Here is a 12,564-nt window from a genome sequence, read left to right as displayed (position 1 = left end):
CACTTCATACATCAAGGAGACTTGGAACCTGAGCTGTAGCTTTCAGTTGTTTTTCCTTGCTTGCTAGTCATCAGTTCCCAAGTACATCTTTTCACAATTTTCTTCTGTAAACACATTTGTTTCCATGTGTATCGTAAATTCCTTGCAGTACACCAGAAGATTGCTGGTTATTTTCCATGCTTCTGCTTTCTTCATTGCTCCTAACCTGTTTTTTATACTGCCAGATGTTAAAAAAACATTGCCATTATTACACTAGTGGTACCTATTCAGTGTACAGAAAGTGAAATCAAAAGCAAGTTGAAAGAGAGACAGTCACCCATCATATTCCCCTCTTAGAGGTAACAACGGTTAATAAGATCATACTATTTATACCACATTATTTTTCCAAAAGGAGAGTTTGATTATTCCTTGCTCATGAAGGCTAATAGTTATTTAAAAAAAAAAAAATGGCATTCTGCAACATGGTACCCATCTGACTTGACTTCAATTATCCATATAAACCACTCATTGAATAAAATTATTTTCCAAGCCATTCCTTGAAAACACTTGGAATTGTTTTTCCTATTTATTGTGCCTTTGCTCAATCAGTACCAGTGCTTGGCCTTCTCACCAGTTCAGCCTTTAGTCAATCTTTCCAGGTTTAACTATATGGTCTTTTCCATGGGGCCTTTTCCAGCGTCCCAGTCAGACAGGATATCTGTCTTTACTGTGAGTTCTGCTTGACCTTTCTTTGTTCACCCAGGCTGCCTTGTCCTCAAGTTAATCGTATAACTCTATTATCTCCCCTAGTAAAATGCAAATTCTGTCTGTGTTTGGGAATCTCATGTTTGTGCAGAAACACTTAATACATATGGAATGAAAGCAATGACAAAAGACTGAATGTTCTAACTTAATCAAGAGATTTCTCCATGGTCTGTGAAGTAGACAGTGCACCTAGAGCATCAGATTTCTCACAGGAACTTTGGAGACGGGCTGAATGTCATTCAGTTCACAATGAATTTCTCCTCTCTGCAGCTAATGAAAAGCAGTACTACCATTTCTGGCTTCCAGATTTAGGAAATCAGGAAACAGATGTATGTGTACCAATCTTAAAACTGTCCCAAAGGTACTATGGGCTTCCCAGGTGGCGCTAGTGGTAAAGAATCCTGCCAATGCAGCGAGAGACCCAGATTTGATCTCTGGGTCAGGAAGATCACCTGGAGAAGGAAATGGCAACCCATTCCGGTATTCTTGCCTGGAAAATCCCATGGACAGAGGAGCCTGGCTGGCTATAGTCCACGGAGTCGCCAAGAGTTGCCCACACTTGAGCGACCAACACTTTCACACTTTTTATACTACTAATAGCATAAGTAATTTTTGTCCTCTTGCAGATAATTTCGTATTTCCTTCTTCAGAAACCCCCACTCAAGTGTATCACTTCCGTGTTAATATCATTCTTGCTCTATTTCTCTTTAAAATTCTGTTGCTTTCTAGACGTAAGTAAACATCAGTGTTATGTTAACAACTTAGTGTTTGTCTACAATACTAATAACTGCAGAATAGTCTATATGCTATATTATAGTAAATGCTCTAATGCCACTAGTAATACATGTGTCTAAGCCCTGCTGGTTGACTAACTCAAATGGTAGTTGGGTTTTCCTTTATTTTTATATACGCTTCATAGTTTCACACCCAAATGCCTTTGATCAGTTTTATCCTTCAGCCCTCAACTGTTGTACTTCCTTGAGGGCTTCACAAACAACGGAAAAATAAGCATTTTTCTTGATACTTTCAGCTCAGTCTCTCATTCTTGCTCTCTGTTCTTTTCTCCCCTATGCTCTTTCTCTAAATTATTATAGTTTATTTAAAGAATGTGAGTCTCACCTCCTCTCCATAACGTCAAAGGCTTTTTGAGTGTCAGTGAATGTGTATTTGGGTATAGAAAACCCTTCCATCTGAATGGAAAATAGAGTGAGGGGAGAGTGATGGGGCATGACTGGAGAGGAAGTTTATGTTTGGATTATGAAGGACCCTAGTGTGAATGCCAGTGACGTTGGCTTTTTGTCTTACAAGTGAAGCGAAGGCCATTTGCATCACTCTAGCAGGGCAGAGAATAGTCTTGCAGGAGGGGTGGTGGGGATAAGTGTAGAGCTAGAAAGACTAGTTATAATGTTTAGTACAATAGTCTAGATCAGTGTTTCTTACTACAAAAAGAAATGTATTTGACATTGTGACCAGGGAAAGACTTTGATTGGTACTTACTGCCCATCTCTATTCTAATTTCATTGAAAAATGCTAGCCTGCACAACCTAAGTTAATTTCAGAGCCTGCTAACTATATACAACCTGCAACTTGAAAATCACTCATTTAGATGAATAATGTGTGTGTGTGTGTGCGCACTTAGTCATGTCCTACTCCTTGGCCCCATGGACTGTAGCCCGCCAGGCTCCTCTGTCCATGGAACTTACCAGGCCCAGAATACTGGAGTGGGTTGCCATTTCCTACCCCGGGGGATCTTCCCAACCCAGGGATCAAACACAAGTCTCTTGGATCTCCTGCATTGGCAATCGAATTCTTTACCACTAGATTTGTTTACCAATGAAGGCCCAAACGAAGTTGATGGCATCAGATTGAGAGAAGTTGCAAGTGAGAATAAGTAGGAAACTGGAAGTGAGATAGCTGGATGATTTACTGGGTTTGGGCACATGGAATAACCAAGAATAACTGGTTTTCCCGCTATTTCTGATAGATGATAGTACCTTCAAGTTTAAAGATTGACAGAATAGAAAAGAGCAGTCAGTTTTAAATTAAGAAATTAAATTCAGTTTTAAATACACCACCTCTGTGATTTCTGTAGGAAATGTATAGTCAGGGCAAGATGTAAGGATTGGAGATACAGTTTTAGGAATCAGCAAGTGGCTGATAGTAACAACAGTGGGGGAGACTGAATTTGCATATCATGAAAAGAAAGAACACTGAGGAGTGAATTGTGAATAAAACCAGCATTGAAATGGGAGGTTAGAGGGAAAAAATGCAGTGAAGGAAACTGAGAGTTAATATTCAAAGGGCCAACTAAGGAGGGAAGAGATGATACAGCTTCGTGAAAAGAGCCATCAACTGTATCCCATGCTGCAGACATAGTGGATATAGTTTTCTGGTTGCTGTGGGCAACCGTTGTCAGCATTTTTCAGGATAGTAGTAGGACCTGAAGAATAATTGCAGTGGGTTAAGGAGAAAATGGAAATTATGATGTAATACAGACAAATTTTCATCAAGATCCACTTTAAGTTGAAAAGAAGAGAGATGTAGGCTGAGATATCTATTGAGAGTATTTCACTCAACGTCATGTCCAAAGCACAGAGGACACAGTAGGTGTGCTGACTATACCCGAAGTGCCAGAGAGAGAGAGGACAGGCATAATCTCCTATGAGGAAATTTAGGCTGGAGTTACATGGTGGGCTGGTACCTGAAATTGGAAAGTCATCAAGAACAAAACAATTCTAGGACCTGCCATTCTTCCCACTTCTCTCAAAGCACTATGGTTTTCTTTGTGTCTGCTGTATACTCTTTTTGTCAATCTCTTTTAAAAGTTTTCCATAATCCATATCCTAGAGGAGCTAGCTCAGTTGGTTTGGAAAAACATCATTATCTCCTTTGGGCCAAGCCTGCAAGCCAGGTTGCTTCCCCAGCCTCGCTCAGAATTATGGATGGCTCAACCTACTTTTGATCCAGTGAGTAGCCAGAATTTATACAAAAGCAAGGCTAACATATTTGACTTGTCCAATAAAATATATATATATATATATATATATAATTTCTACACATTTTGCTACAAAACACCGGATTGGATCTGGATAATTCTAAAGTGTTTTGCTTTACACATTCTCTAGTTTGTAACAGGGGCTTCTCAGGTTACACTACTGGTAAAGAACCCACCTGCCAATGCAGGAGACATAAAGAGTTGCAGGTTCAAGCGCTGGGTCAGGAAAATCCCCTGGAGGAAGGCATGGCAACCCACTCCAGTATTCTTGCCTGGAGAATCCCATGGACAGGGGAGCCCAGTGGGCTATGATCCATGGTGTCATAAAGAGTCGGACATGACTGAAAATTGTTTGATCTCATGAGAAAACATTTACAACTGGGCTTTGTACCATATATCCTATTCTTTTTTCACAATAATGTTTCACCACTGAATGCCTTATGTACACATATGTGTATGTATGTATTTGCACAGTAAGAGTTAACCAAGTAGGCAACCTTGGGCCATTTCTTAGGAGTTTAAAAAAGAAAGTGTTAATCACTCAGTCGTGTCTGACTCTTTGCAACACCATGGACTGTAGCTCATCAGGCTCCTCTGTCCATGGGATTCTCCAGGCAAGAATACTGGAGTGCATAGCCGTTTCCTTCAGGGGATCTTCCGAACCCAGAGGTCAAACCTGGGTCTCCTGCATTAAAGGCAGATTCTTTACCATCTAAGCTACCAAGGAAGACCCCTTAGGAGTTTAAGCTTGATACAAATGCAGTTATCACTAGTTTTTTAAGCAGTTGGTTATTAAAGACCTAACTTCTCATTGTAATATGTTATTTATTTCGCTTTTCTGTATTGTACCATTTCAGGAGAATTTTAAGTATGGTGAGAAAAAGACAGTGGCACACATTAATATCTGAGACACTGTGCTTACACCCCTGGTTATCTATTTTGAAGTAATTACCACTTCTCTAAAGCTTCTGTCTTGAAGTCATTTTTATGAAGTAAAATTAATTCATTACTTTTTCTACTCTGAATATTATCATGGAAGTTTAAAAATTCATTCTTGGGAAATTCTTATTGCCCAAGTAAGTTTATTTGAAGAAATGAATTATCATCTAAAATGTAATTATTTCTTTCTAAAAGACTTAGTAATCGCTGTCTTTTAATGTTGTATTTTCACTTCTGTTGCTTAGCTAAACTTAGCAGGCTTGCTTTCTTATGTGTAGTACCAGCATAAATAAGAATAGGGTTTTAGTTGGACTAAATACAGTAACCAGTGATAAGAAAAAAAAAAAAAATACAGTACCGATTACAACAGAATAGTAATTAAAAGGCAAGAATCCTGCAGGAGCAATGGTGGAAGGTGAGGTGATTTTTCTGAGTGTTACTGATCAGAAAATAAAGAAATAATTGACGTAGGAGTGGAGCAAAGAAGTCAAGAAACCAAGGAACATAAAACTGAAGTCAGTCTGTTCTTTCTCAGCAGGCTTCATATAACAACTGCTGTGGGGAGTGTTTGCAGGGCCAAAGACACTGGGGTGCTCCCTGCATTCAAGCAATGCTTTATGGGGGGTTAAAATTTTAAATGAAGGGGCAAATCAGGGCATGATGAGAAATAATCCTGTGTTTAGTCATGTGACCTTTTCTGCATTTAATAATGTGATCGTGTTATTAAATATAACTGAGAATTGTCTTTCTCTTGATTCCTTTGGACTGTACTTTAGGTATCAGATAGCATTTCTAAGCTGTCTTAAATGCTCTGAAAATGTTTTTGAATGTTTCATCTTTTTGAATGTTCTATGTTTTTGTGTTTTAGCTATGAAGATGGCCAAGTGGGAGACGCAAATATTAACACCCAAGAAGGAGGCATTCACAAAGAGATCCTACGAGTAATTGGTAATCAAACTGCTACTGGTTAAAGGACCACCATTTAATTAACATGATTTGAAAGCCTTCCTCGGGTTCAAAGCTGGATTTTGAACTGAAGAAGATGATAAAATAATTTATTGTTATTATAAACAAAATTAACCCTTTGAATACTGATTTTTTTCTTAGTATTTCTAAGTATATCATTAAATACCTAAAATGGTATATAATTTACCAATTGTAGGGTTATGGAATCTAGTAATAAAATTACAACAGCACTTAAACTGAAGTTTGGGTTCCTCACACAATAAACAGATTGAAAAAACAGTTTTGTGCTGATATGTTTATATTAAACTCTCTAATTGGAAATTTAATATTATATACCGACATCTTAGGGTACCAAAAGAGAATTGAAAGCATTTTATAATGGCATCTAAATCTATAAGAGACTTTGCAATAAGTATAATGTTTGTACATTCTGATGTGCTATATAATTAGCAGTATGAAAGTTCGAATGTTTTGGGGAGGGATGTTTCCTAATCTGTTATTTTTCCTTATATAAAAGCAATTAGGTCTTTAGATGCAGCGCTTTGCCTAAAAGTATGTAATATACATATCTATAGATTCATGCATCAAATGTCTGATTGTACATATATGTGTATATGTACACATATATGTATTTTAACAACAAAGATGGCATAGCTCCACAGTTCTGTTCTCATTCGATGGAAAGAAAATAATATTCAGTAAGAAAATGATGTTCTCTCTGGACATAAACCAAGATATGAGCCAAATTCATCACCATTCATTCACTGAAAATATTTGCAAACAAATTTTCTATTTGTTTAAAGAATTTTCCCTTCAGTTAAACTCTTTATAATGTTATAATGTTGTAATATGGGGTATGTAGACACCCCTGGTGGACTAAATCTATTCGAATGATCATATGTTTAAAAGAAAGACCTTGAATTTAAACAAACAGTATATATATATTTTTATTTCCTACAACGGAATTTTTTTACATTTATTTATACCACACCAGCCTTTTTGTATTTTTTCATTTAAGACCTGTGCTTAGTTTGTTTTTCATATTGAGAAAGAAGACAAACTTTGAAATTTCTTTTATATTAAAAGAATATGAATACGTTTACAGAGAACAATAACACCAGCTCTCAGCATTCTCTTTTTGAGTCATGTGCTCATCAAAATCATTTCTGTTTCTTTGGATTCTAAGTTCTTATTCATTACAAGTTTTAATTGACAGTGTGTATTTTCCTGCATGATGTTTCTGGAATAAGGCCATTCATGAGAGCAGTTTAATTAGCAAGTCTGCCACTCTATTCAAATCCTGAATCAAGGCTCATATCTATTTAAAAAGAAAAAAATTTTAAATGTACACTCATTTGTAAGTGTAATATTACAAATTCTGTGCTTATTTCCTTTGGTATAAAAGGTGAGAACAAAGGTCATCCACATTGTTAAGGGTTGCCATCTAGGAAGCATTTCTTAATCATTTGTTTTCTTATATTGTAAATAATTGATATGCCACTTATTTCTGCAAAAATAGACTTGAAGTGGTTGGGATATTCATCATTGTGATAGGATCCACTTAAAATATTGATCTGTTTTGACTTGTGCCTCTGAACTCAAGGCCAGACTGAAGGATAATATTGGTATGGCAGGGCAAAGATACAGTATCTTATTCAGTCTTCTGTGATCGGATATTTGAAGACTTTACATGGGTCAAGAGGACTACTTGCTTCTTTCTGCCATGACTCCCATAGTCTCCCAAGTCCCTTTATGGAGTTTTAAAAAGTAACAGAAGTAACAAAATTACTTTTTCAAAATAATTTTGTGGGACATTCATATATATGACATAAATATAAGGCTGTAATAGCAGGATTTGGAAATTGAAATCCTGAAACCGCCTATGTTTGGCCACTAGGACCACTGAGGCACCTCCAAAAACTCTCTGTCGTACCTCCAAGCATAATTTAAAAACCACCAATCCAGTAGGGTTTATTTAACAGTTGAGGGATCAGTAAGGAGTGTAGTGTTAGAAGCTGAACTGGAAAGGGAGCTTGGAGGACTCAAGGGAGACTATTTAAAGAAGATAAAACTTCATAATACAAACTTCTGCTACCAACTTAAGCATGAAAGTAGATTCAGCTAACAGAGCAAGGGAAGTAATTGATAGCTTTAATGCCCACTAAATTATTACAGATAATAGACATCTTTTGTGATAATGTCTTCTAATGATAATCAATTGAATGCTTTTGCAAGGCAGACTGACAGATTTTAATTTTTTTTTGAAAAATTGCCAGAGCCTTTTTAAGCCAGTATTCTAAAATCCAGTCTTTTAATCGGACTTTTGATGTTGGGAATACTATAGTATACTAATGCTTATCTTTATTTCTACAGAATCCAATTTCAATACCCATTAGTAGATGAATATCGTGCTTTCAAAATCGAAGCAGGTCCTTTAAATTTAGAAGTTTCAACATTATTATCATGCCTTGATTCAGTCACTTCTTTTAAGATATTATCTTTTGACTTATTTGATGATTCCAAACATGTGATATTGTGTTGTTCTTCTATAATCATTTGAAGTCTGTTCACTGATGCTTTGTAATAGTTACATTATTGATATAGCCATTACTGCTTAGTATTAACTCACTGAGCAAAAGCAATCATTTATTTTCATTCTTAAAGTAGGGGAAGAAGAGCCTTAATTTATTAGTTCTACTTTTTTTCCTGCATTACTGATTTTGTAAACATTTCACTATGAATAATTTGTCCTCTGTCATTGTCCACTGTATTTAAGAAAAGAGAAGAAAATGATCAAACATTCGAGAAGAGAAAAGCAGTAATAATATACTTATAGCCTAGTGCTATAAAATACATTATGGTGAGGTATTTTGATGCCTTAAATTGTATTCTGTTACAATTATTTTTATTTTGTTGCTCAACAAATTTCAGTCAAATATTGGATTTGAAGGTGGTTTTTCAATTTAAAATTTAAATGTAAGAGTGTCACCTCCTTAAATTCATTCTCAAATACTATGTGATACAAGAAACTTAGGCAAGCTATTTTAATGCTATAATATTTCTCATTGAAAAATTTAAGAGTTTAGAAAAGAAATCTCTCAATTTTTCTCCCCTTAGCTAAAAGAAAGGAAACTTTTAATATGTAAGTCTATGAATCTTTATTATCACTGAAAGAATTTTAGCAGTACTTTATACTGTAATACCTTAATTTGCCTTAGGGCATGGGTTTTAGAAAATTCTAAGGAAGACTTCATCATCCTTGTTAAAGTTTGAATGACTTCATCAGATAGTGATTTAGTATGTCATGAAGGGACATTCCACCTTGGACTGTCTGCCATCTAAATATATGGATTTCATGGTGGCACTTGAAGCACATTTTAAAAATATTATGATATTCTATTGTCCTGCTGAATTCTTCATTATAATACTACCTCAAGACGAATGATAGAATGTCTGCTAAAATAAATTGGGTTTCCAGTATGAGGATCAAATAGAATTTTACAAATAGAAGTGATCAAATAATTAAGCAGTCAAGACCATGCTGGATCTTTGTTGTCAATTACCTCTTGACAGTAGGGTAATATGGATATTTCAGTCACCAGTGATGAATAACATAGTTATCACCCAAAGAGTTATGTGAAGGGGTTTCAATCTGCAAAATTTAAAGATAATTAGTTCCCTTTAAGGCTGGATTTCTACATGGTCAATTTTATGTCCATTCACCTGAAGCTGCAAAAAATTGCCCACTCTTAACAGTTAAAGGATTAAAATACCCAACTGCTATACCAGAATGGCAGATTGAATATTCAAGTATTCTAGCATTGAATGCCTGCTAAATTTTTGTCAGATTATAAATTTGATGTATATTATTACCCAGTAAATTTTTCTTGGGAATTTTGTATACACTCTGATATATTAGGATAAGTTTTTGTAGTTCAAAGGAATTTCAAATAGTTTTTAGACAAAACATATCCATGAGTGTGAAAAAGCTGTGTTGAAGAATAGATTACATTACGCATTTACCAGCAAGTCAGTAAAAAATAGTGCTTATTTACATAGTCAACATAATTTAATGTCCTGAAAATAATTTCTTCAATTGCCCAATATTTAATGTATCATTTGAGATTTTAAAAAAATACAGCCACTCCTTTATGTAAACATTAAGACATGCCTATGTTTCTTTAACTCTACAGCCTTCTTTACAATAAATTTATTGACTTTTGTGCACAAAATAGTATTGCAACCTGCTATTTAGCCTTTGGTGCCTTAGAGTTACTATAAATATTTAACAATATGTACATAATGTAAATACTGCCAAAAGATCACTAAGGCCAAATATTTTCTCTATTCACTTTTTACTGCACTTGCTTTCTATTGCTACTTAAGCCTCTTTTATCCAGCTTTGTAATAGTTCTAACATTGTAGCCAATGTAAATGTTTACTTTCAATAAATCTGAATTTGTTCAACAAGTATGGTATATGTGGGCACTATTTTGAAAACTCGGTTAGGCCTTAGATATTCTTCATGATGAATCTTGCTTCTGGGGACTAGATATTTGAAGTTCTCAACAAACTCTAAAAATGATGCTGCCCTTTTTACTTAAAAATACTTTAAAAATAAGAGCGCATAAAAGAAACACTCTTCTTGCCAATATTCCCCCAACTATTAATAGTTGCGGTAGATTTATTTGGTCATGTGAATACCATTTTAATTTCAAGTTCCATCAAGAAATACAGAATTCAAACAAAATATTTTTGTACATTTTATATATATATATATATATATATATATATGCTCTGTTTATAAACCCACTGGCATGGTATCAACTGGAGCATCTCAAATGAACTGTCCCAACTTCTCTAAGCATTCTGACTTGATTAGTAATTGGAAATTGATTGTTAAAGCACCACTTTTTATAAAATGCATTTCATTAACTGAATAAGATATTAGCCCATAAATAAATACTGTTCTCTAAACACTTTAGTAGTAAATATTTGTGAAGAGCTAAGTTTATATTTTCATAATAAATATTTTACTTATGTTACCTTTATAGCTGTGAAACCACAGATAACCGATTTCTGTTTTTTAGGTTTGATTTCAATAACTCTAGAAATATTTGTTAAGAGTTTTAGTATTTATCCTGATGGTCAGTATAAGGAATAGAGAGTATTAGATTTTGTGTTGACCTCATAGAACTTTCAATCTATTTGGAAAATGAAAACATATACTTTTGGAAATAATTCATGTATAGCCCAAAGTCAATGATGCTGAATGGGAAAGACCAACAGTACAGGCAACAACGGAGGAGATGGCTTGGGAGATCTGTGTGCATTAGGACAATTAATAGTCTGTCCCCTATCTGAGGACAAAGTCTTTAAAACAAAGATAGAAGGAAAGCTGGTATAAGACAGAACGAAGGCTTACAGATGAAAGACTTGAGTGAAGCTACACAAGCTCCTGAATACTTTTATATTTGTTGAAATAAAAACTGCAATCCAAATGGCATTTTTATCCTTTAATCCTTTGTTAATAGGACACTTAATCCTTAAATTAGTGTTGATGAGTAGTGTACTACTAATTTCCATTTACTTATTCACCACTTTTTCATAATCTTTCCACAACAAAGTTATAATGATTTGCTTGTATATCTGCTTTTGCTTTGTTGTAGATAATACATATATTAAAAAGCACTTAACTGCTTTTGCGTGTTTAGTTTTGGATTGCTCAACCAAATTTTTAATGATTATCTTTTTGACTTCATGGCTCAGTCTTACTGACTGCTGAAGTTGTCATTCCCTCTGACAGAGAATGACATTTCTCCTCGTAGGAATGTAGCTGGCAAGAGTGTTGTTCTGCATTCCAAGTTAGCTAAGTAAAAGTTATACAGGCCACTTTTTTTTGAAAGCCAGTGTTAAGAATTCGCTGAATAGTTGGCCTCTATCTCTGTTCCCAACTTCCGGGTCCCTTTTTAAAATTATTTCAAATAGTAGTCATTTGTAACTTGTATCTAAAAAGCCTGAAATTTTCAAAGATGCCAAATATATATACATAGTTTTAAAATCATGTATTCTGGAGTTTCAGATAAGAGTAATTTTTAGTTAGATAAGATTTGCTTTATGTAGATCTTGATAGTTTAGAAAGCACTTATCTCATTTTCTCATCAACATAACTGTAGAATGTGTTAGCAGATATGTTTATCTTGTGTAGATGAGAACTTAAACACCTTGCCAAAGGGATCCCTAAGCTCCAAACCTAGGGTAAGTGTTTCTTAACCTCATCTTTGTCCTCCTTCTAATAAATCATGTTTATTACTGTTGAGATCCTCACTTGGCAAAATGGATATCAAGTGTAAGAATAACAGCAGACTCCCAGGAAGAGTTAATAAAAGAGTTAAGTCTGGTTGCTTTGAAGACTTCTGTCAAGGAGTTGTTCAATACAATAGCACAGGCTGGGTGGTGTGGTTTTATTCTGGAGAATCTGGAAGGAAAGAAACCTGCACTTGACCGCCATGGAAAAATCACTGTCAGCCCTTGGATGGGTGACCTCATGAAAGCGGAGATTTGGAAGCATGCTGGCAGCTGTATTCAGAAGGATTTCAGAGGAGGCGGAAAGCAAGAAACATTGAAAGTCGGTTTTAGTAATCCTGACAGGTACAAAAGCTTGTAGATAAGGAACTGAGAAAAAGAATGGGTAGAAGAAATGAAGAGGATTTAGGAAAAAGCAATAAATCAGGAGACAAGCAGCTAAATGTATATGTTAGATATCACAATATAAATTGAGGACAATTTTCCCGTCAACTTTGTATTGGAGATCAATTAAAATTCTCCTAGTCTTTTTAGTATTCAGGAAAGAGAGGACCACCTGAAGACAATGGCCTCTCAATGTTCTCTACACAAAGAAGCCTAAAAACACACATTTA

At 35.1% G+C, this 12,564-nt stretch overlaps 1 protein-coding gene across 3 annotated transcripts in view; it reads left to right on the top strand.

Moving 5' to 3' along the window:
• PARP8 (poly(ADP-ribose) polymerase family member 8) overlaps positions 1 to 10,114 on the top strand; it is a 190,959-nt gene extending 180,845 nt beyond the window's left edge. For all 3 annotated transcript variants that reach the window (XM_061129822.1, XM_061129821.1, XM_061129820.1), the window contains one exon: positions 5,547 to 10,114. In XM_061129822.1, coding sequence (XP_060985805.1) covers positions 5,547 to 5,649 — 103 coding nt within the window. In that variant the 3' untranslated portion in view covers positions 5,650 to 10,114. The remainder of the gene's footprint in view (positions 1 to 5,546) is intronic.
• Positions 10,115 to 12,564: the final 2,450 nt, after the last annotated feature.

The sequence above is a fragment of the Dama dama genome, chromosome 25, assembly GCF_033118175.1.
Source record: "Dama dama isolate Ldn47 chromosome 25, ASM3311817v1, whole genome shotgun sequence".
Taxonomy (NCBI): Eukaryota; Metazoa; Chordata; class Mammalia; order Artiodactyla; family Cervidae; genus Dama; species Dama dama.
Note: the sequence above shows the minus strand (reverse complement) of the source record. Positions and strands in the feature narration are given on the sequence as shown.